At 41.4% G+C, this 24,879-nt stretch overlaps 2 protein-coding genes across 5 annotated transcripts; one reads left to right on the plus strand and one right to left on the minus strand.

Moving 5' to 3' along the window:
- Positions 1 to 33: 33 nt before the first annotated feature.
- asns (asparagine synthetase) lies at positions 34 to 20,729 on the plus strand. Its single transcript, XM_040002594.1, has 8 exons — positions 34 to 57; positions 2,844 to 2,999; positions 3,125 to 3,251; positions 4,814 to 4,920; positions 17,804 to 17,904; positions 18,463 to 18,544; positions 18,626 to 18,781; positions 19,331 to 20,729. The coding sequence occupies exons 1-8, from the start codon at positions 34 to 36 to the stop codon at positions 19,538 to 19,540; spliced, it is 963 nt and encodes a 320-aa protein (XP_039858528.1). The 3' UTR covers positions 19,541 to 20,729.
- A 109-nt stretch (positions 20,730 to 20,838) lies between these two features.
- On the minus strand, positions 20,839 to 24,533 carry LOC120715571 (protachykinin-like). Of its 4 annotated transcripts, none has more exons than XM_040002612.1 (5): positions 24,160 to 24,533; positions 23,331 to 23,433; positions 23,225 to 23,248; positions 21,404 to 21,460; positions 20,839 to 21,325 (listed from the first exon to the last, which is right to left on the minus strand). In XM_040002612.1, exons 1-5 carry the CDS (start codon positions 24,274 to 24,276, stop codon positions 21,279 to 21,281), a joined length of 348 nt encoding a protein of 115 aa, XP_039858546.1. In that variant the 5' UTR covers positions 24,277 to 24,533; the 3' UTR covers positions 20,839 to 21,278. The 4 variants fall into 4 exon arrangements, with proteins under 4 accessions (XP_039858546.1, XP_039858545.1, XP_039858548.1 ...); XM_040002611.1 differs by having other exon boundaries at positions 20,839 to 21,328; XM_040002614.1 differs by lacking the exon at positions 23,225 to 23,248.
- Positions 24,534 to 24,879: the final 346 nt, after the last annotated feature.

The following is a 24,879-nucleotide window of genomic DNA, read 5'->3' on the forward strand; positions in this document are numbered from 1 at the left end:
GCTGTTGTATTATTAACTGCAATAGCCGGTCGCATGACAGCCACAGGAAGCCGACGGGTGAAGAGATCTTTTTTTTTTATCGGATTACGTCGTTGAAGAGAATTTTTTTTTAAGCCATGTTTCCGAAGTAAGAACCGACGGATGGTCTGGATATACCAAATATAACGTCCCAGAACACTCCAGCTCACATGTTAGTCTGCTCCAAGCATTCCCACAAAGGTCAGAGTTTTGTAGTAGTGATATAGGTTACAAGCAAGTCTGGCGCTGAACAGAAATTGTCGCGCTATGCTCCTTTATTTATTGTGCATAAATAGTGAATTGTCCTGACACAATATTGCGCTTCGCTTCTGTTATTACTATGGTACACTGACAAAAACATATACTTTTATTTACAGGATAAAACAGTTGTTTTGTATCACTAATTGTCCAGTACGATTACAACATACAATATTATTGTCACTGCTACATTTCTGTAACACGTACCAGAAATTATTTCCACTACTAATTAATTACCGTTGAGCTCAAAGGTCCTATTAATAAACGGTTAACGAATGTGTATTTATGACGACGATTTGTGAGACTGGTAAACTTACCTTTGCATTTCAAGGTCCTGCACCCATCCGTCGGTAAACTGTACCTGGGCTTGTTGCAGTGACCTGAAGTTACTAAACTTCATGAGTGTATGCACTCACTCCAAGAACCGTGTAATTATAAATCTGAGCGTGGTGAAAGTTGGGCAGCACGCTAACGTCTTTTGTCCCTCTGTGTGCTCGTAAGGGTCTGACCCTTTCACTCCTTTGATTTTTTCCTCGTATCTTTTCTTTGTCTTTTCGTCGAGTCTGTCTTTTTACGGACCGGCATTGTTCTCCTTTTGTTTTGTACATTCCTTTTTTGTGCGGCAAAGAAAAAACAAGAAGGTATTGGAACTGGAGAATGAACGTTTTGCGGTGCTGCAAATGCTTGCATTTGATGCGGTACTTGGATTGTTTTGCCACGAGTTCCCGGCATGCAATGCGCGAAAATCACGTGATTGCTAAACAAGGGGGAGGGTGCATCCGGCCTCCTCGGCTGTAATTGGTCCAGCCCAGAGTCGATCATGACCAATTGGCCAATCCAACACCTTTCATTATATATACCCTTCCTAAAAATAAATAAATAAATCCATCGGCCCATAAAAACAAAAAATCGCCAGCGGCCCACCGGGCAAATGCCCGGTATGCCCGATGGCCAGTCCAGCTATGGTACCAGATGGTTGCATTCAGTTAAGTTGGACTAGACTGTAATACAAACCGTTCAGTTTGTCAACAATAGAACTGACTGAAATGAGAGACTGAGTGTGAGACTTTGATATTAGATAAAGGTAAACTTTATCAATATTCATTTTATGTGCAGAATTTAAATATCGCAAAATATTTTAAAAAAAATCGCAATAATATCGTATCGTGCGTTAAGTATTGTGATAATATCGTATCGCGAGTTGTATGGTGATTCCCACCTCTATTAACTATGCTTAATATTAATTTTCTCCAACTGTACAGAGCAGTAAATTATTTAATTTGGATTATGTTACTGATAATCAAAAGATGAAGGATATTGTATTAAGATAGAGATATAAAATTGTGGAGTAAGTCGAAAATCCAAGTCATAAACAAGAAAACAATAATTATTATCAGTACTTCATTTTATATTTAACACATGGCTAAAAATACTGAATAGTTCTTTTACAAATGTAAGCATTTAATCAACTCCATAGAAAAACGATAAATGCTTTAGATGTGTTTCAGTTCACTTTTCTCGTTCAGCAAAAAAGCTAAAGTCTGTTTTGGGCTCCAACTGATTTATCCACCCAGCTCTCTTTAATAAGCTCTCCATCAGAAAACAGTTTGTGTGGGATATGAAACAACTTGACTTGTCAGCTGCATCCCTGGATGTGTGTAGTTTTGTAACAAAAATAAAAATAAATCATTGTTGGCTTTGCAGTTTAGCTAGCAAAGCATCTGACTCCTTGACTCGCTATTCATCAGACAAGTACTTGTATTTTTCTGCATGTTTGGTCACATAGTGATTTAAATTGTAGTCCTTAAAAAACTAAGCTCACAGCTTTTTCTTTGACTTCTGTAAGTAAATCATTTTCCAGTCCAAGCCTTGTTAGAAATGCAGCATTTGTTATTCAATCTCTTGCTTTTTGTCTTGTTCTCCAATTGATCTTTTTGAGTTAACTTCACTAATTACTTTCTCCAAACTTTAAAAAACATATTTTTTGTGTACAAGTACTGCTCAAAGAAGACCTATTATTAAATAATGCTTTGAGCTTAAATGCAATCAGCTTATCTCTGTTAACGGGCTACATACCACAGGCCTTCAAGCTTGCAGTAATTAAACCACTACATCACTTGATTCATCTTTAATTTTTTCTCAAAAATTCTTGAAAGAGTGGTTATAAAACAGCTTTCTGATCACCTGGAGAGGAATGGTTTAGAACTAATCTCTGCTTGTCCTCCTAATCCTCAACCAGGCATTCGATACTGTTGACTATCATATTTTATCACAGCGATTAGACATTCTGTAGGTATTAAAGGTACCGTGTTTGAATCATATCTAGATATGACGTAGATATAGATTCCAATTGTTCCCATAAACGAGGAGTCCTCTTCACACACACACAGGTTAATTTTGGAGTTCCACAGGCTTCTGTGCTAGGTCCTTCTGTTTACATTATAGTAGCTTTTCTTAGATGGTATCATTAAAACACACCGCATGCATTTTTACTGCTATTCAGATGATGCCCAACTTTATCTATCCAATTGTTCTCAGCATAGAACCCTCTGGAACTCCAGATATAGAATATAAACGTATATTACTGTTGTTCAGGTGGTCTGGACTCCAGTTTGGTTGCTGCTACACTTGTGAAACTGGCCAAAGAGGAGAAGCTGCCATATCCCATTCAGACATTTGCAATCGGATCAGACGACAGTCCAGACATCGTAGCTGCTCGCAAGGTTTGTCCCTCACTTATAAGACCTGTTTCTAACTTATAACTTAAGCTTATAACATTGGCGTGTGTCACCGATCCCTTAAAAAAAGGTCTTGCTGTGTTTTTAATCATCAGTTGGTGTTTTGTCAGGTGGCCACTCATATTGGTAGTGAACACCATGAGGTGACGTTCACTGTAGAAGAAGGTATTGAAGTTGTGAAGGATGTCATCTTCCACCTGGAGAGCTATGACATCACCACAATACGTGCCTCTGTGGGTGAGTGGAACACAAAGCACTTTATATACAGTGCTGTGAAAACGTTTATCCCTTCTTGATTTTAGTTTCTTGCTTATTTGTCATACTTAAATGTTTTACATTGTCAAACATGTTTTAAAATAGTTTTTTAATTATTTTTTCACTTATTAAGGGAAAAAGTTATCAAAATTTACGTGGCCTTGTATCAGGGGCACCACCAAATGGGCGTTGGAGGGGGCACTGGCCACCACATAAAATTTGCTACCCCCCTGGCAAGCCTGTCCTATGTTGGCAATAATGTGAAATAAAGTTGCAGAAAAGCTGATGCCAATCCCTGGAGAGATGCATTGCACCTAAAGGACAACACATAGATAAACAACAGTTCACGCTCTTACACGATCTAGTACTTATTTGTCTTTCCTGAACAAGTTTGCTCTTAAAGTTACCTCCATTGTGGGAAAGTGAACTGAACTCAGCTGATTTCAGTTGTTGGAGAAGGATATGAACATTCATTTTTATTGCACGAAAGGACGAGAGTGCAATGGTAAAGAGCAAACTGGTTCAAGGACAGAAACGGCTGCATTATGTGACTAAGATAACTTTAGCTCTTTACAAGCAGCTGGACAGACAGCAATAGGTGAAAATCTGGCCTCCCTTATGCAAAATATAGAAAAATGATTGGTGGCTCAAGGCTTTTGCATAGCATCAAAATCAAAGACATTTAAAGAATAAATGGTAAATGGACTTATATAGCACTTTTCTACTCTGAGCACTCAAAGCGCTTTACACAACTTGTCCTCTTCACCCATTCGCACAAGCACTTTTTTTCTATGCTACTTATAAGTATGCGCTTTCTATCTAACATTCACTCACATTCTTACTCTGATGGATGCATTGGACAGCAACTTGGGGTTAGTATCTTGCCCAAGGATATTTGGCATGCAGACTGGAGCAGATGGCGGTCGAACCATCAACCTTCTGATTAGTAGGTGACCTGCTCTGCCTCCTGAGCTGCAGCCATCAAATATTAAGTTGTTACTTGACAGAAAAAGTGTAGGTCATGCTCATAATGCAAAGAGAAGTCTGAACAAGTAACAACCGAGCAAACGACACATGAAAAATTAGGTTATACCAGTCTCAGAAATAACCTCTACATCTGGTTTTGGATGTGTGAGGAAGTTGGTGTGCAGAATATTTCTCTGCATTGAATTTTCTTTTATGTGATATATATTTATTGGTTTAGACTGAAATGAATGAATGAACGAAGAACTGTTTACTTTAAAAGGTTCTCATGATTTGCAGTGTAAAAAAGTTTGATCTATTTAGAGTTTTAAGATAATAAGTTACATTTTATTTGTAAATCAAAACAAGTTGCTTGATGAATTGAAATGGCACTTGAGTGAGTTTGTTAAATGGTCAAAGAAGTGGGTGAAGGCGACATGTAGGATATTAACTGTACCGTAATCAAACATAACAGCATTCTAGTTATATATTATACATTCAGTAGGTTGTGATTTGTTTTTATAAGGGTACATGAACAGGAATGCACTTTACTCTACACTCTTTTACTATTAACTGTACAGGCATGTACTTGATTTCAAAGTACATCAGACAGAAGACCGACAGTGTGGTGATCTTCTCTGGAGAGGGTTCTGATGAGCTGACGCAGGGATACATTTACTTCCACAAGGTGAGTTTGATGGTTTACCTTTGTTTTTTCAGGCTGATTTATCTTAAATGTAATAGAATTGTGACAACACATAAACTTAGTACAAAAATTAATGAAATTTGTGTAACAGTGCTTCATAAACCTTATACTATGGCCATCTCAAATCTTCTCTGCCAATGCCAAACTGCTTACTGGGCTACTGATAATTGAAGTCTGAAGAATATTGGCAGTTTAAAAATGTATTCATTTAATAGAGAGTTGCTTTAGTAGAATGTAGAAGAGACATGCACAACACCCTGGCACCACCAGCTTGGTCACACACTTCTGTGGGATGGCGTCCCATTCTTTGTCACAAGTAAGCCAGTCTGGTTATGTCTGTCACTGACATGAGCAGCAAACCTAAGCACACCCACAAGTGTTCAGTGGGGTTGAGGTCAGAACTGCAGGCAGGCTACTTTATCGTTTCCACTTCCACATAAACCCTACTCTGTGGGATCATGTGTTGTCACTGGTCGTAGAATCTTATCTTGATAACTCGACGCATTGCTATATCCTCCTCTGGTGAAAAGCATTGTTTTTCCATTGAGGGAAATGCCACCCCATACACTTCATCCTCCACACTTGGACAGCATAGGCTGAATCTAGACTCATCATGTAGCATAACACTCTTTGTGGTCCCGGGGAAAACCAGAGCAACACAAACATGACTCCCATGGTCCCTGCTCCCAAGGAATGACTCCTGCTACCTCAAAGTTTGCATTCCCAAACAGAATAGTTAATTTATATTCAGAGATAGAAACCATCAGGTGAACACAGTCAAAACAACAAACACAACAATGATGCACTGGTTGTGATATTGTTTCCCCCTCTTAAAAATAAACTGTCCTGATAGCGACTATCACGACCACAACAGGCATAAGACAGGATTGTTTTCAGTGTTACATTTCTTGCAATTTGCAGCAAATCATGTGCCACAGACTTTAAATAATGCAAATGTGAATTACAAATTTTCATCTCCTGAAAGTGAAACTCTTACCAATTCATGAGTCATAAGACCAGCCACAAAAATACTTTGAATCACAAAACTGATACTGAGCCTCTTTAGTAAACCTAGCAGCCACTTTATTAGGTACACCTGTTTTCACTCTACAGCAGTAAGCTATTTGCTGTATGTCATGAGGTTGCAGACTGAACTACTTTCCAGATCATTTTGATATTGGTTGCCTGATTTCATAATTATTTCTGTTATCTTTCTTTTGCCTGCTGAAGATTGTCAGTTCGAGTACAGCATGGGGTATTCATCACCTTTACATTTCTTCTCTTTCTCACTTTGTTAGTTTGAACATACATTAATGGGCATAGGTGGGAAGTAACAAAGTACAAATACTTCCTTATTGAACTTAAGTACAATTTTCAGGCATCTGTACTTTACTTATACTTTATTACGAGTTATTGTTTTGGGTTTTTTATTTTTACCCCCAACATTTTCAAAAAAATATCTGTATTTTCCACTCCTTACATTTTAAAGCAGGCTCATTAAGACATTTGAGAGAAGTTATTATTTCATGTTACTGCCGCCTTCACACATCAAACTGATTGCAGCGTGAATAGTAATGCATGAAAGGCAGGATGTAGCATAAAAAGAGATCAAAGAGGCACAATTGTGGGCCATTGTCAGTGGTTAAAGTGGATTGTTTTCTTTTTTCTTTCTTTCTTTCTTTTTATTCCTGTCACAAAACTGGAACGACTGCAGGTGTCCATAAGTTGCAGTTTGGGCACCTTGGCATCTAGCTTACCCTACAAAAGGGCGAGCATAAAGGGAGTGACATTTTTTAAGTGACAGGTCATTTCAAATGCAGCGTTTGTATCAGCCCAACAAACATCAAACTGTTTGTGTGCAGTTTGTCGTACAGTGTGTTGCAGCTAAAGGTACAGCTGCTGTTTTTCACAGGGAGAGAAAAGAAAGAGCAAACTTTACTCAGGACCGGAGAGGAGGAAGAGAGATTGGATTTAAAGGCAACGGCTCCTCAGTGGTGTTTGATAAACTAGTTTAAATCTTATATGCAAGTCCTCGTGTCTTTAAATAATAATTTCCACAATTTTTTGTACATGTGCAATGACAACAAAGGGCTATTCTGTTCCAAGTCAGATATTGGGTCTGTACATGTGACATTTTTTTTTTTTTTTTTTTCTTTTCCATGTTGTTTAATGTGCTGAAAAACAAACTGACTGTTATTTTGAGGCTCAGTAGAAAATCATCTGCAGGTTAGTGTAGGATAAACAGGTTTATTTGCTGTACTGTGATGCACAGTGGCCATCTAGTATTAAGTTAATATAAACAATACTGTCAGTGTAGAGGATGGAAATTGGCCAGGACAATTCATAAAACATCTGCTCACATCTGGTTGAATCCAGGTGTATAAATCCACAAAGAGCTGCAGGTCTGCTGATCACAGCCTGCACACTAAGAAAATCTACTGGAGCTCTCAGTAGAAATTGTGAGATGTGACTCTTTTTCCCTGTGCTGAGCCATTAAAACTGACTTTAGGGTTTCCACCACCTGCTGAAAATCACTGTAACTACTTCTGTAGTAATTTTCCTGTTTAGAGGCAAAATCAGTCTCTACAGTCTACAGAGAATAGATATTTATTATTATTATGTGGTCGCTCACAGTGGACATTGATGGCTTCTTAGAGGATCATCAGGGGGTCCTTTTGTCCCTCTGTGGGGGGATACTCCCACTAGATTTAAATCTGGGATTCCCCACCATTTGACCTTAGAACTGAAGAAGCTTCTTGGATGAGAGGTGAAACGTCTTCAAGCAACTTAAAGAAGTCCAGATGCTTTTATCACCGCGGAAGCACTAGCTGGTAGTCGGACCGTACACGTGTCTTAGTGCAGTTGAATATAATCCACAAAGTCCGCTTGTAGTCGAAAAACAAACAGGCAAACATTTATTTCCACAGTTTTGAAATATAGTGATCCATTTGAATGTTCCAGTACACTGCAAACACGGTAAGAAACTGTTTTTCTCCACAGCTAGTTAAAGCCCCCGTAGTTCCACACTGCCTGTCGCGAACCCTCCCCCCGTGCACAGTCACCGTGTGTTAAAGGAACAGTACGTAAAAATTAAATAAGGCAAGAAAATACAATTTAACTGTAAATCTTATGCTAAACAAATTATAAAGTAAAAACTGAAATTCCCCATTATCTTACACTTATCCTTATCCAAAATGATTCAAATTATTAACAAATATACACTCTGTGCAATCTGAGTAAACTAAGAGATGACTAGACCTTTATCCTATACATTCCCGGCCCCTAATTGTTCTATAAACTTATAAACAATTATTAACAATTTGGCACAATGATCATATTAACAACATAGGCATTCAGTCCTTAGAACATAATTTCTTCTTTCTTCTGATGTCAGAGGTCACCAGTACATGACATACCGTGAGAGTCCAGCCTTTACCACTGACTCATACTGCTTCTAGGAGCAGACAGACCTTAGTGATTGGTCTATCCAGTTCACTGGTCTTGGTCTTCACACAAACCCTGCGAACAAGGCCATGTTCATCCGGCATGGCTTGAGTGACTCTACCAATGAGCCAAGAGTTTCTCGGTGCTGTTTTGTCCACGAGCAAAACGATGTCTCCAGGCACAAAGTTCCTAGACACCTGTGTCCACTTCTGCCGTGTCTGAAGCTGAGGCAAATACTCTCTCACCCAGCGCTTCCAGAAAAGATCTGCCATATATTGAACTTGCCTCCATCGTCGGCGGGCATAGATGTCCTCCTTTTGGAACAGTCCTGGGGGAAGAGATGGCCTTGCTTTTAAGAGCAGGAGATGATTTGGAGTGAGTGCTTCCAAGTCATTAGGGTCATTGGAGGGTGTAGTAATAGGCAGACTGTTGAGGATCGCTTCGGTTTCACAAAGAAATGTCTGAAGGCTCTCCTCATCCAGACTCTGAGTTTTAAGGGTGGCACCAAGGATTTTTCTGACAGATTTAATCAAACGTTCCCATACCCCTCCATGGTGAGAAGCAGCTGGAGTGTTAAAGGTCCACTTAATGCCCTTTTGTGTCAACGTGCTTTCTATTTTACCGGTGTTCCACTCTTGAATAGCCTTCCTAAGTTCTCGTTCTGCACCGACAAAATTGGTCCCGTTATCTGAGCGCAGCTCTACCACTTGTCCTCTTCTTGCGATAAATCTGCGAAGAGCATTGATGAAAGAGTCAGTATCCAAAGATGCTGCCACCTCTAAGTGTACAGCTCGAATGGCCAAACAGGTGAAGATTACACCATATCTCTTCACAGTACTTCTTCCACGTTTGACTTCAAAGGGCCCAAAATAGTCTACTCCTGTCCTCGTGAATGCCGGTTCGTCAGGTGTAACTCTGTTTTGTGGCAAGTCAGCCATCTGTTGTTGCCCAACGATGCCATGCAGTCGTCGACACACAGTGCATTTGGAAAGAACTTTCCTGATAGCGCTGTTGGCTCCGGGAATCCAGAACCTTTGCCGTAGCTTGGACAGGACATGGTTGCGTCCACTGTGACCCACCTCCTTGTGTATTTCTTGTAGAATGAGCTCAGACACCCTAGAGCTCTTGTCCAGAATGACGGGGTGTTTGAACTCTTCCGGCAAGGCTGAGCGACTGAGCCTTCCCCCAACTCTCAAGATCCCATCCTGAAGAAGCGGATTGAGCTTGTATATGTGGCTGCTCCTTTTAACAGGCTCACCCTTTAGTAGGGCAGTGATTTCTTCTTGAAATTTTTGTCCTTGGCAGTGGCTTATAATCTCAAGTTCAGCTTCTTTTAAGTATTCCACTGTGAGGTTTTCTTTGCGATGGCTTAACCTGATGTTTGTCAGGGTTTGACTTTGCCGTGCTTTACTGATGTCTCGTGCAGTGTCAGCAGTCTGTTCTAGCCGTTCTTTGGCTCAAACCAGCAAGATATTCTTTACCTTAAGGATCCATGCCACAGCTTAAGGCGTATCCATGAGGAGTAGTGTTCTATCAACTGCTGCAGTACATCCGGTCCTTTATTTAATGCGAAGGTGTTAATGGACACATTCTTTTTGATCTCCGGGTCTGCTGGGTTAAGAGCTTCTAGATGATCAAGAGTCTTTGGCCAACTGCTGTTTGGTGCCGTGAGAAAGTCTGGTCCAGAAATCCAGACATGGTTCTGTAGGAAAAGGCCTACGTTCTGTCCTCTTGAGACACAATCAGCCGGATTGAGATGTGAGTTGATGTGTCGCCATTGAGAAGCCACGGACACTTTTAGGATTTGAGAGACGCGGTTGGCGACAAAGGTGCGGAACCTTGTTGTCTCGTTGTTTATGTACTTTAGCACCACTGTATTATCAGTCTAAAACACCGACTCTGCAAGCTGTAGTTGTAGCTCTTTCCTTAACATCCTGTCCATTCGTCCTGCCATAGTTGCTGCTGTTAATTCCAGGCATGGAATGGTGGTGTGTTTGAGTGGCGCAACTCTTGCCTTCCCCATAACAAAGGAACAATGGACTTGACCATTCCAGCTTTTCTGCACCAGATAGGTTACAGTACCATACGCCTCCTTACTAGCATCACAGAAATGATGAAGCTGAGCAAATGAAGTGCCTCCAAAATGTGCTGGCTTGAAAGATCGCTCAACTTCAAATTCCCAGAGTAACTCCAAATCGTTAAGCCATTCATGCCACTGCTGAGCAAGATGTTCTGGAATGACGCTATCCCAGCTAATCTTTAGCCTACAGCACTCTTGCAAAATCCTTTTAGCCGGCAGAACCACTGGCACCAAGATGCCTAGTGGGTCGTAGATGGAACTTGCAATAGAAAGAATGTTCCTCCTTGTGGGCTTTTTCTCCTGAATGGCAATTCGGAATTTGAAGCTATCAGACTGGACACACCACTGTACTCCCAGTGCTCTCTCTATGGGCAGTACATCCTGATCCAAGTCCAGATCTTTAACTTCCTTTGCCCTTTCAGTATCAGGAATGGATGCCAGCACCACGCGGCTGTTGCTTATCCATTTCATCAACCTGAATCCTCCTGTTTGACAGGCCGCTTTCACATTGTGGAAAAGCAACACAGCTTCATCCTCAGAGCCAACTGACTTCAGGCAGTCGTCCACGTAAAAGTTCTGCAGTATGGTTTCAATAGCTGTACTGTCAAACTGGTCCCTGTTGTCTTCAGCACACCGTCCCAGAGCATAGCTGGCACAGCTTGGTGATGACGTTGCGCCAAATAGGTGCACAACCATCCTGTATGCCACTAGAGGTTGGTTAATGTCTCCATTTGGCCACCATAAGAACCTTAAGAGGTCTGTGTCTTCTGGTGGAACCTTTACCTGGTGGAACATGGCTTCCACATCGGCCATGACAGCTACAGGTTCTTGGCGAAATCTTGTGAGAACTCCAATCAGAGTACTGGTAAGGTTCGGCCCTTGAAGAAGTTGCCCATTCAACGTGAACCCCTGATAGGCAGCTCCACAGTCGAATACAACACGCATTTTGTGCTTTTTGGGATGGTACACTCCATGGTGTGGGATGTACCAAACCTTTCCATCACTGCGCTTGAGGTCGTTGTCAGGGACCTTCGCGGCATAGCCCTTGGAGATCAGATCCTCCATGAAAGGAATATAGTCTTCACGAAATGTGGGGTTTTTCAGAAGCTTCTTCTTCAAATTTAAGGCGCACTGTTCTGCTAGCACTCGGTTGTTGGGCATTTGAATCCCTTTGTTCTTAAGAGGTAGACCAATGCAGTAATGTCCGTTAACCAGCCTGGCAGAATGTGTTACGCTGTCCATGAATTGGAGATCTTCCCTAGACATTTCCAGTTGCTCGTCCTGGTTGCATTCAGGAAAGTCATATTTGAGCTGCTGTTTCCACAGGTCATCCAGTTTGGCCACAGATATTCGATTTGATGTGATAGTTACTGCTTTGCTCCGTGCAGCTCTGCGATTGCCATCCCGCTGCTGCCCATTCACTGTCCAGCCAAGGCTTGTTTTTACTGCATAGGGTCCGTCGTCTATGCTGTGAATGACTTCCTCTGGCTCCATAGCCCTTGGTACATTAGTTCCGATTAGCAGACCTATTTCTGCATCGATGTAGGGTATTTGCACCCGCTTTAGATAAGGCCATTTGTCCACGTCTGCCTGCAGTGGAATGTTCCTTTTGTCGGCTGGGATTGCCTTCTGAGAAAACACCTCCTGCAGCTCAATGAAGTTGCAATTTTCTAGGCTGCTAACCTCTAGGCCTGTAACAAGATGACTGCTGACCATTTTCTGTTGCCCCATGGTTGTCAACAGTATGTCCATTTTCTTTCCACTGAGATTAAGCTCATTCATTAGCCTTTCAGTACAAAACGTTGCAGTGCTGCCTGGGTCTAAGAAAGCATATGTGATAGCCGCCTTGTCGCCTTTCTTTGCCTTAACTTGGACTGGAACAATAGCAAGGATGCTATCTGCGTCTCCGGCCCCAGTACCAGAGCATAGTGTATTAGCTGTCTCTACAAACCCACTGCTCACAGACTGCTTCTCATCATGTTCTGGTGACTCCTCCTTTGGTGCAGGCTTATCCTTGGTCCTGATGTGCAACACGGTTGGATGAGTCAGTGAACAGAGCTCACAGCTCAATTTCTCCTCACAAGACCTACTCATATGGCCCTGTTTTAAGCAGCTGAAGCAAAGTCCCTTCCCTCGAAGAAAGTCTAGTTTCTCTTTGTGTAGAGATTTCCTCAGTCTCTTGCATTGTGCCATGGTATGTTCACTGTGGCAAAACAAACATGGTGTTTTGAATGCGGAGATGGGATTAGTGAGTCCCTTTTTGCCTCCCTTTGCCTCTGCATCGATGCTGCCCGAGTGGTTTACAGGTGTGGCTGTTGTTGTGAAAATGGTCTTGCCACTCTTCCTCCCTAAAGTGACATTTGGTGGAGACTTGGTTGGTGCCTTGTTGCTGTCTTTTATATCTCCAAACACTGGGTGTAATGCTACTTTAGCCTGCGTGTTAATAAACTTGACAAGGTCCATAAACTTAGGCCGCCGAGCTTCTGTCTCCTCTATTTCAAAGGCGACACTCCTCCACCTTCCCCTGAGGTTGTACAGTAGCTTATTCACAATGGCACGCATGTTGGCAACATTATCCAACTCCTCCATGTACTCCATGTCTGACATTGCATTCCCACAGCTGGTGAGGAATAGTGCCAATGCGCTGAGGGCTTCACCATCTTCTGCCTTTATTGGAGGCCAGCCTAGAGCCTTGTTTATGTATGCCACAGAAATCCTGTATTCGTTGCCAAAGTGCTCTTTCAGGAGCCTTTTTGCTTCACAGTAGCCCTTTTCTGGATCCATGTGCAGACAACTGCGTATTAGCTCCCTGGGCTGTCCAGAAGTGTATTGCTCCAAGAAGCAAAGACGATCCTTTCTGCTTTCTGTTTTACACTCCACTCCATGCTCAAAGGCTCTGATAAACAGTCTATATTCCAATGGATCCCCACTAAAGATGGAAATGTTCTGAGGAGGTAGAGTAGAAAGTCTTTGTTGCGTTGCAAGGACTTCTACAATGTCGTTCTGTCTTTGCATGACAGCTAACAACGTCTGTGAAGCTTCTACGCCCGCTGAGTGAGCAGAACTGTTAGCTGAAAAACAATGGCTGTTCTTTCTGATAACTGGCTGATTGACCTGTACAGTGTTAGCTGATTGAGGCTGGATGATGGGCATCCTGTTTTGCTCACCACCACAATCCTCAATAGTCACTCTGTGATGATCAGTCTGTACCCCAGCTGGCTGCATTTGGACGAAAGATAATTTGTCATCCCTATGTGACACATCTGATCCCTCAAACCTCTGCAAAATCTTAAGTTTAGCGTCAGTTGCTGCTAAAGCAGTTCGTAATTCAAGCTCTTCCTTCTCAGCCTTAAGTTTAGCTTCTTGCTCCTCCAAAGCTCGCAGTTCCTTTAAAGCTGCTGCCTGTGCCAAGAGTGTAGCCTTCTCCAACTCTGAAGCTGAAGATGCTGAAGATTGGCCAGTGCTGCTTTTGGACATTCTAGACTTCCTAGATGCTGCTACGGATATGCTGTCAGTGGGCTGAACACTCTCATCAGCCATTTTTGCTTCCTTCGTACATTGATGGACTTCCTTTATCCAAGCATCCACGTTATCAACAAAGCTTCTCATTGCATCTGCTTTGGGCTCAAACCAATGCTGCTGATCATTATCCATGTCCTCTCTTGACACAGCTTGCTGAAAGAGCCCCTTTACGGATGTATTCAGTTCACAAAACTCTCCAAAGATGTGATTAAATTCTGTAGACAACTTGGTTTTAACTATTTCCACATTGCCATCATCCTCCATTAACTGCAGCATCTCATTCTTTTTTTCTGTTAGCTGACCCAGCTTAGCCTTTCTTGAGCCTATTTTCCTTTGTAATGCATCCTCCATCGCCTTAGCTGTAGGCTTCACCTTCCGCTTTTCCACTGTTGCTGAATCTTTATCATCTTCCATGATTCTCCCATTAGTTTGTTCCACTTAGCTGGGAGCTCAATACAGCTAACTGCCCCAATAGCCTCAGGAAACACACAAAGGATAGCTATTCACGTGTAGTTAGCTAGTCGTTAGCGGGTCGTTCGCTGCTAATTAGCATAACACTGTGTTGCTAATATACTCCCCAATCTCCTCCGTGTCCACGAGTAACTGCACTTACTTTCTGTGTTGAAGGGCTGACTGGTGAATCCTCTCCTCGTATTTCATGTCCATGTGTTGCAGTTACATTTCCAATCCGAAGACTGCGGCCGCGAGGAGACAGTTTCTTACGAATATCACCGCGGAAGCACTAGCTGGTAGTCGGACCGTACGCGTGTCTTAGTGCAGTTGAACATAATCCACAAAGTCCGCTTGTAGTCGAAAAACAAACAGGCAAACATTTATTTCCACAGTTTTGAAATACAGTGATCCATTTGAACGTTCCAGTACACTGCAAACACGGTAAGAAACTGTTTTTCTCCACACCTAGTTAAAGCCCCCGTAGCTCCACACTGCCTGTCGCGAACCCTCCCCCCGTGCACAGTTACCGTGTGTTAAAGGAACAGTACGTAAAAATTAAATAAGGCAAGAAAATACAATTTAACTGTAAATCTTATGCTAAACAAATCATAAAGTAAAAACTGAAATTCCCCATTATCTTACACTTATCCTTATCCAAAATGATTCAAATTATTAACAAATATACACTCTGTGCAATCTGAGTAAACTAAGAGATGACTAGACCTTTATCCTATACAGCTTTTCTTTGCAAGCTCCTTTGACTACGATGACCTGGATGACTGAGAACCTCCACAGACATATTTATACAATGCTAAATCACAACACCAGTTACCTCAAGGTGCTTTATATTGTAAAGACCCTACAAAAACCCCAACTGTCAGATGACCCCATATGAGAAAGCATTTGGCAACAGTAAGAAGGGAAAAGCAGGACAGAGGCTTAGCCTTAACCTTCAGCCTGTCAGACAGATCAGACACTGATGTTGGATGAACAGGTCTGGCTGGCAGTCTCCCCTCTAATTCATCCCAAAGGAATGCTGTCAGCTTGAGGTCAGGACTCGGTAGGTCAGTCAAGTTCTTTCACACCAAACTCACTCATCCATGTCTTGCTTTGTGCACTGGTGCGCAGTCATGTTGGAGCAGGAGGGAGGCATCCCAAAACTCCCACAAACGTGGGAGCATGAAATTGTCCAAAATGTGTTGGTATGCTGAAGCCTTTAGAGGTCCTTTCACAGGAATTAAGGTGCCGAGCCCAACTGCAGTAAAACAACCCCAGACCATAATGCTCCCTTCACCAAACACTTGTGTGGCAGGTAGAAGGCACGACAGGACCACGATCCAGCATTCAGTGACTGTTTACTCTTTATGTAACTCGGCTGCTGTTACAACATGCCTCGGCTGCAGCTCCCTAGATGCCAGCCACAAGTATACACAAACAAAAACATGACGTGACCCAGTTTAGTCTATTAACCTGGCGAGGTGTGATTGTGGATGCCCTGCAGGTGCATTCGCCTATCCTGCTGCTGCACCGATTACCACGCCCCGCCACAACTTGGCACAGTGCAGGCAGACAAGTACTGTTCTCCTGGCAACTGCCAAACTGCTGACCCCGCTCTGTGATTTTAAACAATCTACCACTTTGTGGATGAGCTGCTATTGTTCACAGTTGCTTCCACTTTTTATAATACCACTAACAGTTGGCTGTGGAATATTTAGTGGCAAGGAAATTTTGCAACTGGACTTGTTGCACTAGGGTTGGGTATCGAAAACCGGTTCTTGTTGAGAACCGGTTCCCACCGTTTCAATCCCTTGGAATTGTTTGCCATTTTTGCAAACGATTCCCTTATTGATTCCAGTCGCCCCGAATGACGTCACCACGTTGCGGAGCGTCACTTACCTGGCAGGAAACACGGCGCCTAAGCGGCTCAAACGCTCAAAAGTTTGATTATACTTTACGAGAACGGATGACAACAGGGCAACTTGCAATGCTTGCGAAGTAGATATTTCATTTAAGGGAGGAAACACTACGAATATGCAAAAGCATTTGCTCACAAAACACGCGATTACCTCAAATGAATGTCGTGTTTTTAATTCCGCTCCGGACTCGTGAATCTCAACCCAGCAGCAGCGGTAACGTTTGCACGTCCTCTCCCGTTAGTGCGGCAGGTAAATAATCAACAACAGTGCATATTATGTTAGCGCGATCTGCCTTATTACAAACCTGCCATTACTGTGCATTTAGGTGACATGATGAGAGAGACAGAGTCTGGCTCAGATGCTGGCAGTTCTCACTGCAGTCTACCGTTAGCGTCTCCTTTCAGGACAGGATAGACGAATGTCACCGAGCAGTGACTAAGTTTGTGGTAAAAGGCTGCCGCAGCAGATGCCCCCGATTTTCCGTAAGTGAATGTGTTTAATTGCAGGCAGGGACATTACTGGATATTCTTGTGTAATTGCTACAGAACAATTTATGTTATACTTTGTTATTGCTACAGAAGAATATTTATTTTATTATTTTACGTTTACAATTTTTTCCCCGGGGACCCTGTGACACCCCATTGAAGAGCCGTAGGCTGTGGATCTCTTAAGATCTCACTGTTGGGTTTGTAAGGCCATGTTACTCCTAAATTTCTATCTTGTTCAAAGAGAAGATATAAAACAAAGTTCTAAGCTAATCGACCTTAGTGTTCTCCTTTTTAAAAAAAAAAAAAAAAAAAAAAAAAGAATCGATAAGAGAATCGAATCGTTAAACAGAATCGAAAATGGAATCGGAATCGTGAAAATCTTATCAATACCCATCCCTATGTTGCACAGTTGGAATCTTATTATGGTACCACTATGGAGCTCCTGAGTGCGACCAATTCTTTCACAAATATTTCTAGAAGCAGTCTGCATGCCTAGGTGCTTGATTTTATAGTGACTGGAGCACCTGAATTCATTGATTTGGATGGGTGAATGAATACTTTTGACATGCTTGGATCACTTCTCTGGAATTCCTGTTCTGACTTGGATGTGGCTTCTCAAACTTGTGCAGAAGAAAGACTTCTTTTTTTAAACTGATCTGAATACAGAAATCTTTATGCTTTGGGATGATTATACTTCTCAAAAAATCTGGACAACCTTACAAAGTAGAGCAAATCTAAGTTCATTGCATTTGTTTTTTTCTTTTGACGTTTCATTGCTTTAAATAAAAATGATTTTAAATGATAATTACAGACAAAATATACGAAACACTTTAGTTAGCCAGAATTGTCAGACTTGTGATCCAGAAATATTACAACGTCTGAAGGAAAACTTCAGACTGAACCTAAAGTTAGAATGCCAGTCGAAAAGGATTCATTTAAACATGGCTTTATTTCTCCTCTAGGCTCCAACACCCAAAGCTGCAGCAGAGGACAGCATTCGTCTGATGGAGGAGCTCTACATGTTTGATGTTCTCCGTGCTGATCGGACCACTGCTGCACATGGGTAGCCCTTCTTTGTTACTCACTAGCCCTGCCCGAAGAATTAAGACCGGTAACTGAAAGAATCTAGCAAAAAATAAAAATAAAAAGGGAACATTGCACTTTGCCTGTTGTTGGCGATAATTTTCTGCTGAAAAAATGTCCTGTAATTACAATTACTTCGTTCAGAATTGGCTGTAATTGTTTGCGCAACAGCTTTTCAGAGCATGTAGTGCTCATGAAGCATCTTTAATTTGACCATAAAAAGGGGAAAAAAGGATGGAGGGTAAAGTGGACAGCGGGAATTCAGCTGGAGAGCTTTGGTGGTAAAATAACTAATGCATTCATTTAACCATTGCCAAAATGTCAGTGATTAACCAATAGTGGTCACCAAATAATGCAACCAACCAATAGGGTGACGGTGACTATTATTCAAATATAGTAATAAAAATTAATGACAGAGTTCTGATTAATAGCATAGACCTATTAGTAACCCTGTCCTGTACTCACACAATTTGATAGAAATTGATTTTGCAATGGACTATTTCAGTTCAGGCTCATTTCGTGTCGCTCTGTCTTTCAGCCTGGAGCTGAGAGTGCCTTTCCTGGACCACAGATTCACAGCGTACTACCTCTCCTTGCCTGAGGAAATGAGGGTTCCTAGGGTGAGTCTGTACAATATTGGTGTCCACACTATCATGCAACTTTGCTTTGTAATAATAGTGTATTGTGTCCTGTGAAACCAGGATGGAGTGGAGAAGCACCTTCTGAGGGAGTCCTTCAAAGGTCTCGACTTGATACCTGATGAGATTCTCTGGAGGCGTAAAGAAGCCTTTAGTGATGGCCTGACATCTGTGAAGAAGTCCTGGTACACGTACCTGCAGGAGCATCTGGAGTCAATGGTAATATTTGGTAGAGAAACCTCTGACTCGGTCCCATTCACAGTAAAGTTTTATGTTAACATTGATTTCTGCCTAAAAAAAAAAAAAAAAAAAAGCCTTCTCACAATCTAGTAAATCTCGACTGATTTCAGGCAGATTTCAGGTGGTGCAGACACCCAGGTTTGTGAATGCAATAACGCAAGAACAAGGCAACGTAGGAAATTTTCAAATTCATAACACAGGTGCACTTACTAAAAATCTGAATTCCAAGCTCAGTGCAATGGCACCACTTTGACAGAATAAAAGATTTACTTTAACTTAAAATTTTGCATTTAAAGTAAATTTAAATTAGAACAGGCCAAGAATCCACAGAAAATTGATCAAATACACTAATCACGACAGCGTTAAAATCTTTAATTAAACCGCAGAGAGAGGTTCAGTAAATTGTAGGTGTTCCTCTTAGCTCTGTATTATGACATTGCTCGTTAGTTGACGTTGATGCTTTGGTTGATTGAACAAAGTTTGCGAGTGACCCGTCTGTTTTGTTTTTTTTGTTGTTGTTTTTTTTAGGTGAACGATGATGACATGGAGGAAGCTTACAAGAGGTTCCCTCACAATCCCCCACGCACTAAAGAGGCCTACTACTATAGACAGGAGTTTGAGAAGCACTACCCAGACCGTGCTCAGTGGCTCTCCCATTACTGGATGCCGCGCTGGATTGATGCCATCGATCCATCAGCCCGTACCTTGTCCATCTATAAACCTGAGAAAGACCAATGATTTGTGTGTTTGTGTCTTTGAGGGTGTAATTACAGTTAAAATTTCTTCCACTGAGCTGAGAGAACGAAGACAAAGCTCTTCTGCTTTTAAGATTAGGCTTCAAACTTTCAGATTTTCCTTTCTGATACTGACTAGCTGGAGATGGATCAGGTGAACCTGAACCATCTCTTAGTTACCCTGCTATAAGCTCCAACTGCTAGTGGACTTTCATTGAGCACTTCCTCACTTTCCTGTTTTCACTTGCCTGGTGTTTATATGCCACTGTTGTGCATCAAACTGTCAAACTAGAGCCGCTACTCCACCACGTCGAAAGCAGCCAGTTCTGGTGGTTCGTGGATCCGACTAGAATGCCTCCTTGGTGGGACCCCGGACATGCTGGAGAGATGATATATCTTTCCTGGCCTGGGACCGCTTTATTGTTCTCCAAAAGAGAGGTCTGGGTTTCTCTGCTTAGGCTGCTGCCCCTGCATCCCAGTAGAAGAAAATGGATGGATGGAATTGGATCTTTGGCGTGCATACTGGAGGATCAAACCGCTAACCTTCTGATTAGTAGATGACCTGCTCGACCTCCTGAGCTACAGGGTGTAAGGGTGGTATCATGTTTACACTATAACTGACTGAGGTCAGTAAGTAGTGTTATCATGCTGCTACCTCCCAGCTTTTGACAGCTTTGGTTGATTTCTGGTAGTTTGAATTGGTTTGGTTTGCTTTGGTTTGGTTTGGTTTGGTTTCAGTTTGTGTTTGGCTCTTAATCACCAAGCTAGAACTGCAGCATTGTTGGCGCTAACTAGCATATTATGCAAGTGTTTTGTAAAAGGACATTTTTCAAGTTTGGCAGAAGTGAGACATGCGTAAAAGATCTAATCATTTTTTTCATGCTTGACTATGACTATGAATGACTATTCAAACAGTTTGGGAACTAGGAGTTAGACATTTCATATAACTGTCCCACCCATGGTCACATTTGAAAGTGGATTACAGGAAGAGATCACTAATATCTGCAGTCTAATGTAATTTAATAACCATATGTTACAGCAAGGAAATTGTATCCAACCTTAGTTTATTGAATCATGTTTGCACTAGGCAGTATTGCATTTGTATTTCTCTCTTAACTAATCTTTTATCTGTCTCTATTTTTCTGTTTTACATTAATTGACGCTAAAATAAAATTTCCTGTTGCAACAGAAAACTGTTTACTTCATTTATATTCCATGCAGTACCACTGTTTACCATCAGAGTCTGCCCTAGCACCATCCATCTAGATTAACTGAGCACTGATTTGCACTGTACAAGCTTAAGACTGAACCAGTGATAAAATAATTTTAATACAATTTTTAACATTATTTTAATACATCACAACATATGCAGATGAAGAACAAGGCAGCTTCTATAAGTCACTCGAAAGCCAAAATGAGCACCTGTGCTATTTTGTTGTATTAGCAAAAAAACAATCAGTTATGAGGCATAATGAAGTGAAACTATCAGCACACTGTTCAGAAAACTGGCAGGTGGTGGAAATTAACATTTATAATGACACTTCCTCAAACTCCACTCTTTCTTCTACCGAAACAGATCAAACTGACACAAATACAGAACTGCTATTTCACTACAGTATGAAAAATGTAATCTTTTAAATGAGCTAACAGCTATATGCGGTTTGGAGAAAAACAAAACCAACATCCGGTCCCCGTGCCGTGGCTGAAGAATATTTGATGAGAAGCAGAGAGGTGACAGCTGTTTAGCGGCGCTTGTCATACATCTCTATTGTGTTCCAGTTATAAGACTCTGCTGAAAAAGGGGAAAATGCCATCTTAATGATTCAGTTTGTTTTTGAGAAAATGAAACCTCGTTAAGTGAACTGACCTGGCTCCTCTTGGCTCCTCTTCCCCATCAGTCCAACGAAGGAGTTCACTTTATGTCCTTCATAGGAAAGACATTGAGATAAGACAACACTGAATGTCTCATTCATCTAACTACAACAAGAAAACTGTAATGTCTCTTGAGCCATCGACAAAACAATGAATTGTGTCTTTTTGGTTTCTTTCTGTTAGTATTAAAGACTTTCTGTTGAAACATGAACAGTTCAACTGAACGGCCACATGATTGTTTTACAGCAGGTCCTGCATTACAGGGATAAATTAGCTGTCTGCTTACTTACGCTGCACTGAGTGCATCACTGAGTAGGTGACTAATTCAGATGAAACGCAAACCATGACACAGGAAAGAGAAAATCCCCTCCTCCTCATGGCTCTTTATCTTTTCCCTCTTTGTCTCACACAGGCGTCTCCCCTGGACCACCTTCTTTACTCACTAATTAATGAGTTCAAAGAACATTAGGAAAAAAAATCTTTGGTGGGTGTATGTTAATTAAACCCTGGGAAAGTGTGCATTTCTTGCCCACAGACACAAACACGGTGGGCAAGTGGAATTTGTGCTTTTTCTGCTCCATGCTCTGTTTGTGGAACAAAGACCTTCCACTTTTGTGGAGCGAGCTGATATCTGTAGAGCTGTCACAGCTGTGTACACCTCTCCACCCACTGTCTCCGTACATTTATAAACTCAATGTATTTTCTTTTGCCTTTAGTCTCAGTCAAAATGCACATTATTAGAGAAAAACACACAAGTCCATCTGACCCTTGCACACTTGCCTTTGCTTGTGTGTCTGATATTAAAGAACCTCGTCCCTTCACACACTGAGGAAAGTTCCTGTTAAAGCTTAAACACTGACTCTCCCATAGTTTTCCTGGCAGTAAAAATGTATCTATATCTTTATGTATCTTTATGGGTTAATGTCCTGAATGCTTTTTAATGCCCTTCCATCCATTTAAAAGGGTTTATTTCATGGATGAGACACGAAGCAGAATCTGTGCGACCTGTATCTACTAAAAGGCTCAGGACGTTACATTTGTAAGGCTTTGCTGTTTACATCACTTGCCATCACTCTGTGGTGGCAAGTGTGGTGTTCTATGCAGGAGTGTTCGGCAGGATGAAAGCTGCTAATGTCAACAAACTGAACAAATTAAGCTTGAAGACTGATTCTGGGAGTAAAACTTGAAGACTCAGGTAGAGGTGTCTAAGAGGAGAATGCTGAAGAAATCCCTCACCATTATGAGTAATACATCCCACCTGATGTATACATCTCTGACTGGTCACCACAGAGCAGTCTCATTTTACCACATGGGAGGATTATTACATTATCACTGGTAATTTATTCTTTATTAAATTAAAAGTGATACTGTAACAGGATTACTTATAATTCACACAAGTGATATGGTGGTAAATTCAAAGTGATTATTTAATTCTTGTTAACTTATCACTGTAATAGATGGTTGTAGCTATTCATCAATTTTATTTGGCAATAATATTCATATTTGCCTATTTCCACTACTGTACATACTGATATTTATATTTGTTTTAAAATCGTAATTTTTTATTTAGCTTTATTTTTACCTGAACTTTATTTTGTTATGTTAAAATTCATTTTTGCGTTGTGCATGCTGATTTGTGCACAAATGAGCAGCGTATACGCAAGCTGGTTTGTATACAAACCAGCTTGCGCCAGTCAAAGCTCTGAGGTAACTGGCCACATATCTGAGCTATTGGCAAAGGGGTTAGGTCTTTTTGTTCCGAGTTTTAATTAAAGAGCAGGAAAATTGCTCTAGCTATAAGGACTTCAGGACTTACTTTTGCGGGTGATCTGTGTGTTTGCTGTGGGAGGATGAAAGTAAAAATGAAAGGTTAGCATAACTGATGCATAGGAGAAGTACTTTTATTAAGAAATAGCTCTTACCCATAGAGCGCCTCCCCATCAGACCGATAAACTGATGTGGCTTTGGCTTTCTTGTCAGTCTCAGCAGGGCTTCTCTGAACGGGTTGTCGGAAATCCAGCCATTCTGAGTGGAGGGAGAGAAGGAATGCTTACACTGAGAGGCAGAGTGGAGTGAGAGTGGATCTTATCTTTATAAAAATTTTGCGTCATCAAACTATACCTCAACTGTGTTAATACCATATCTACCTGCTCATGTCTTTATAACAAGAGAATAAAGCGGAATTCTGCCAGAACCGTATCTTAATCAATATTAGCTGAAAGACCCACCCACCGGTCCACCCACATAAAATACACTGAGTAAAGCAGAATGTATTTGGATCTTTTCTTGCCATTTTCTGTTTCCATCTCAGGATTATATTCGTGCAGTATGCATCATTGTGACTGGCAATATGGATCTTTGCGCTACTAATGTCCCGCACAGAGTGACGATGCCCATTATGACAAAGTGCCGACATATCCAGTCGCTCCTAAAGTGTGATTAAGCTAATATATAAGCCTTTATATACACCTGTTCAGTAAATTTGTGTATACATGTAATTTTAATATCTTTTAAAATACAAATATGCAACCTACAGTGTGACGCTGGGGTTTAACATACTTCTGTAAAGGGATGTCTTTGTTCTCACAAAAAGCAAGAAAAAAAAACTTAAGTCAAACTAATTTCCTTATGCCTGTTAGGCGGTACATAAATTTATTCTGCTTTCATCCACTGAAGGAGACTAAAAGATGAGCTACTTAAATAGTAGTATTTATGAATTATTAAGGAGAGAGTATAAGTCTGAATAAATACCTGGATTTGATTAGTGCTCGTCCAGTAATCAGTGTCCTCTTTTGGGTCATTTTCTTCGCCGGAAACTTGGGCGGCGGCGATGAGAACCATTAAAACTGCTACAAGCAGAGACTTCATGATCTCGCAGGTTTTCTCTCACTGTACAACAACAAGCACTCTAATGCCCAATGTATCACGATAACAGTTATCAGCAGAAATAAAGCGAGGTGAATGAATCAGGTGTGTGAGCACCAGAAGGAGCTGGAGTGTGCGCTGTTTCTTCCTCAACAAATCAACAGTAGTCCATAGCGCGTAGCCCGTGTCACAGCACTATCTCCAGCGCTATCTGCGCACTCAGCTTCTGGAGCTGTTTGTTTCGTACGGTCTCCGATCCGTACGCTCTTATATACCAGTGTGAATAGTGTTGCTAAGTAACGCCTTAGCAGTACTATGATTACTTGAGTGAAGTTTCGGTAAGCAGCCTGTTAAGCGCAGTGATCAGAACCTGTTGTGCGTCACCGGACTTCACCGTCACTATTATGAAGAATGGCGGTGACGTCAGAAAGTACTGTTATCCAGCTTTCAGTCACGGTGAAAAGTCACAGAGCCAAAAACTTCAAAGTAGCTCCAACATGTCTGGGCCATTTGATTTAACGTTTTTTCATTGTTTGAATACTTTTGATGGAGGCCAGTGTTGCAGGGATATTTCTACCTAATGCTCAGTTTAAGAACATTTGTATT

This window comes from Simochromis diagramma, unplaced genomic scaffold (genome assembly GCF_900408965.1).
Source record: "Simochromis diagramma unplaced genomic scaffold, fSimDia1.1 OVJJ01000449.1, whole genome shotgun sequence".
NCBI classification, from domain to species: Eukaryota; Metazoa; Chordata; class Actinopteri; order Cichliformes; family Cichlidae; genus Simochromis; species Simochromis diagramma.

Coding starts and splice junctions, on each gene's coding strand:
- LOC120715571 (XM_040002611.1), bottom strand. CDS start 24,276: ATGAAGTCTCTGCTTGTAGCAGTTTTAATGGTTCTCATCGCCGCCGCC. Junction 21,461..23,224: donor CACACAGATCACCCGCAAAA/GTAAGTCCTGAA, acceptor TTTCCTATGAAG/GACATAAAGTGAACTCCTTC. Junction 21,329..21,403: donor GAGGAGCCAAGAGGAGCCAG/GTCAGTTCACTT, acceptor CCCCTTTTTCAG/CAGAGTCTTATAACTGGAAC.
- asns (XM_040002594.1), top strand. CDS start 34: ATGACAGCCACAGGAAGCCGACGG. Junction 3,000..3,124: donor ACATCGTAGCTGCTCGCAAG/GTTTGTCCCTCA, acceptor GTGTTTTGTCAG/GTGGCCACTCATATTGGTAG. Junction 18,545..18,625: donor AGGAAATGAGGGTTCCTAGG/GTGAGTCTGTAC, acceptor CTGTGAAACCAG/GATGGAGTGGAGAAGCACCT.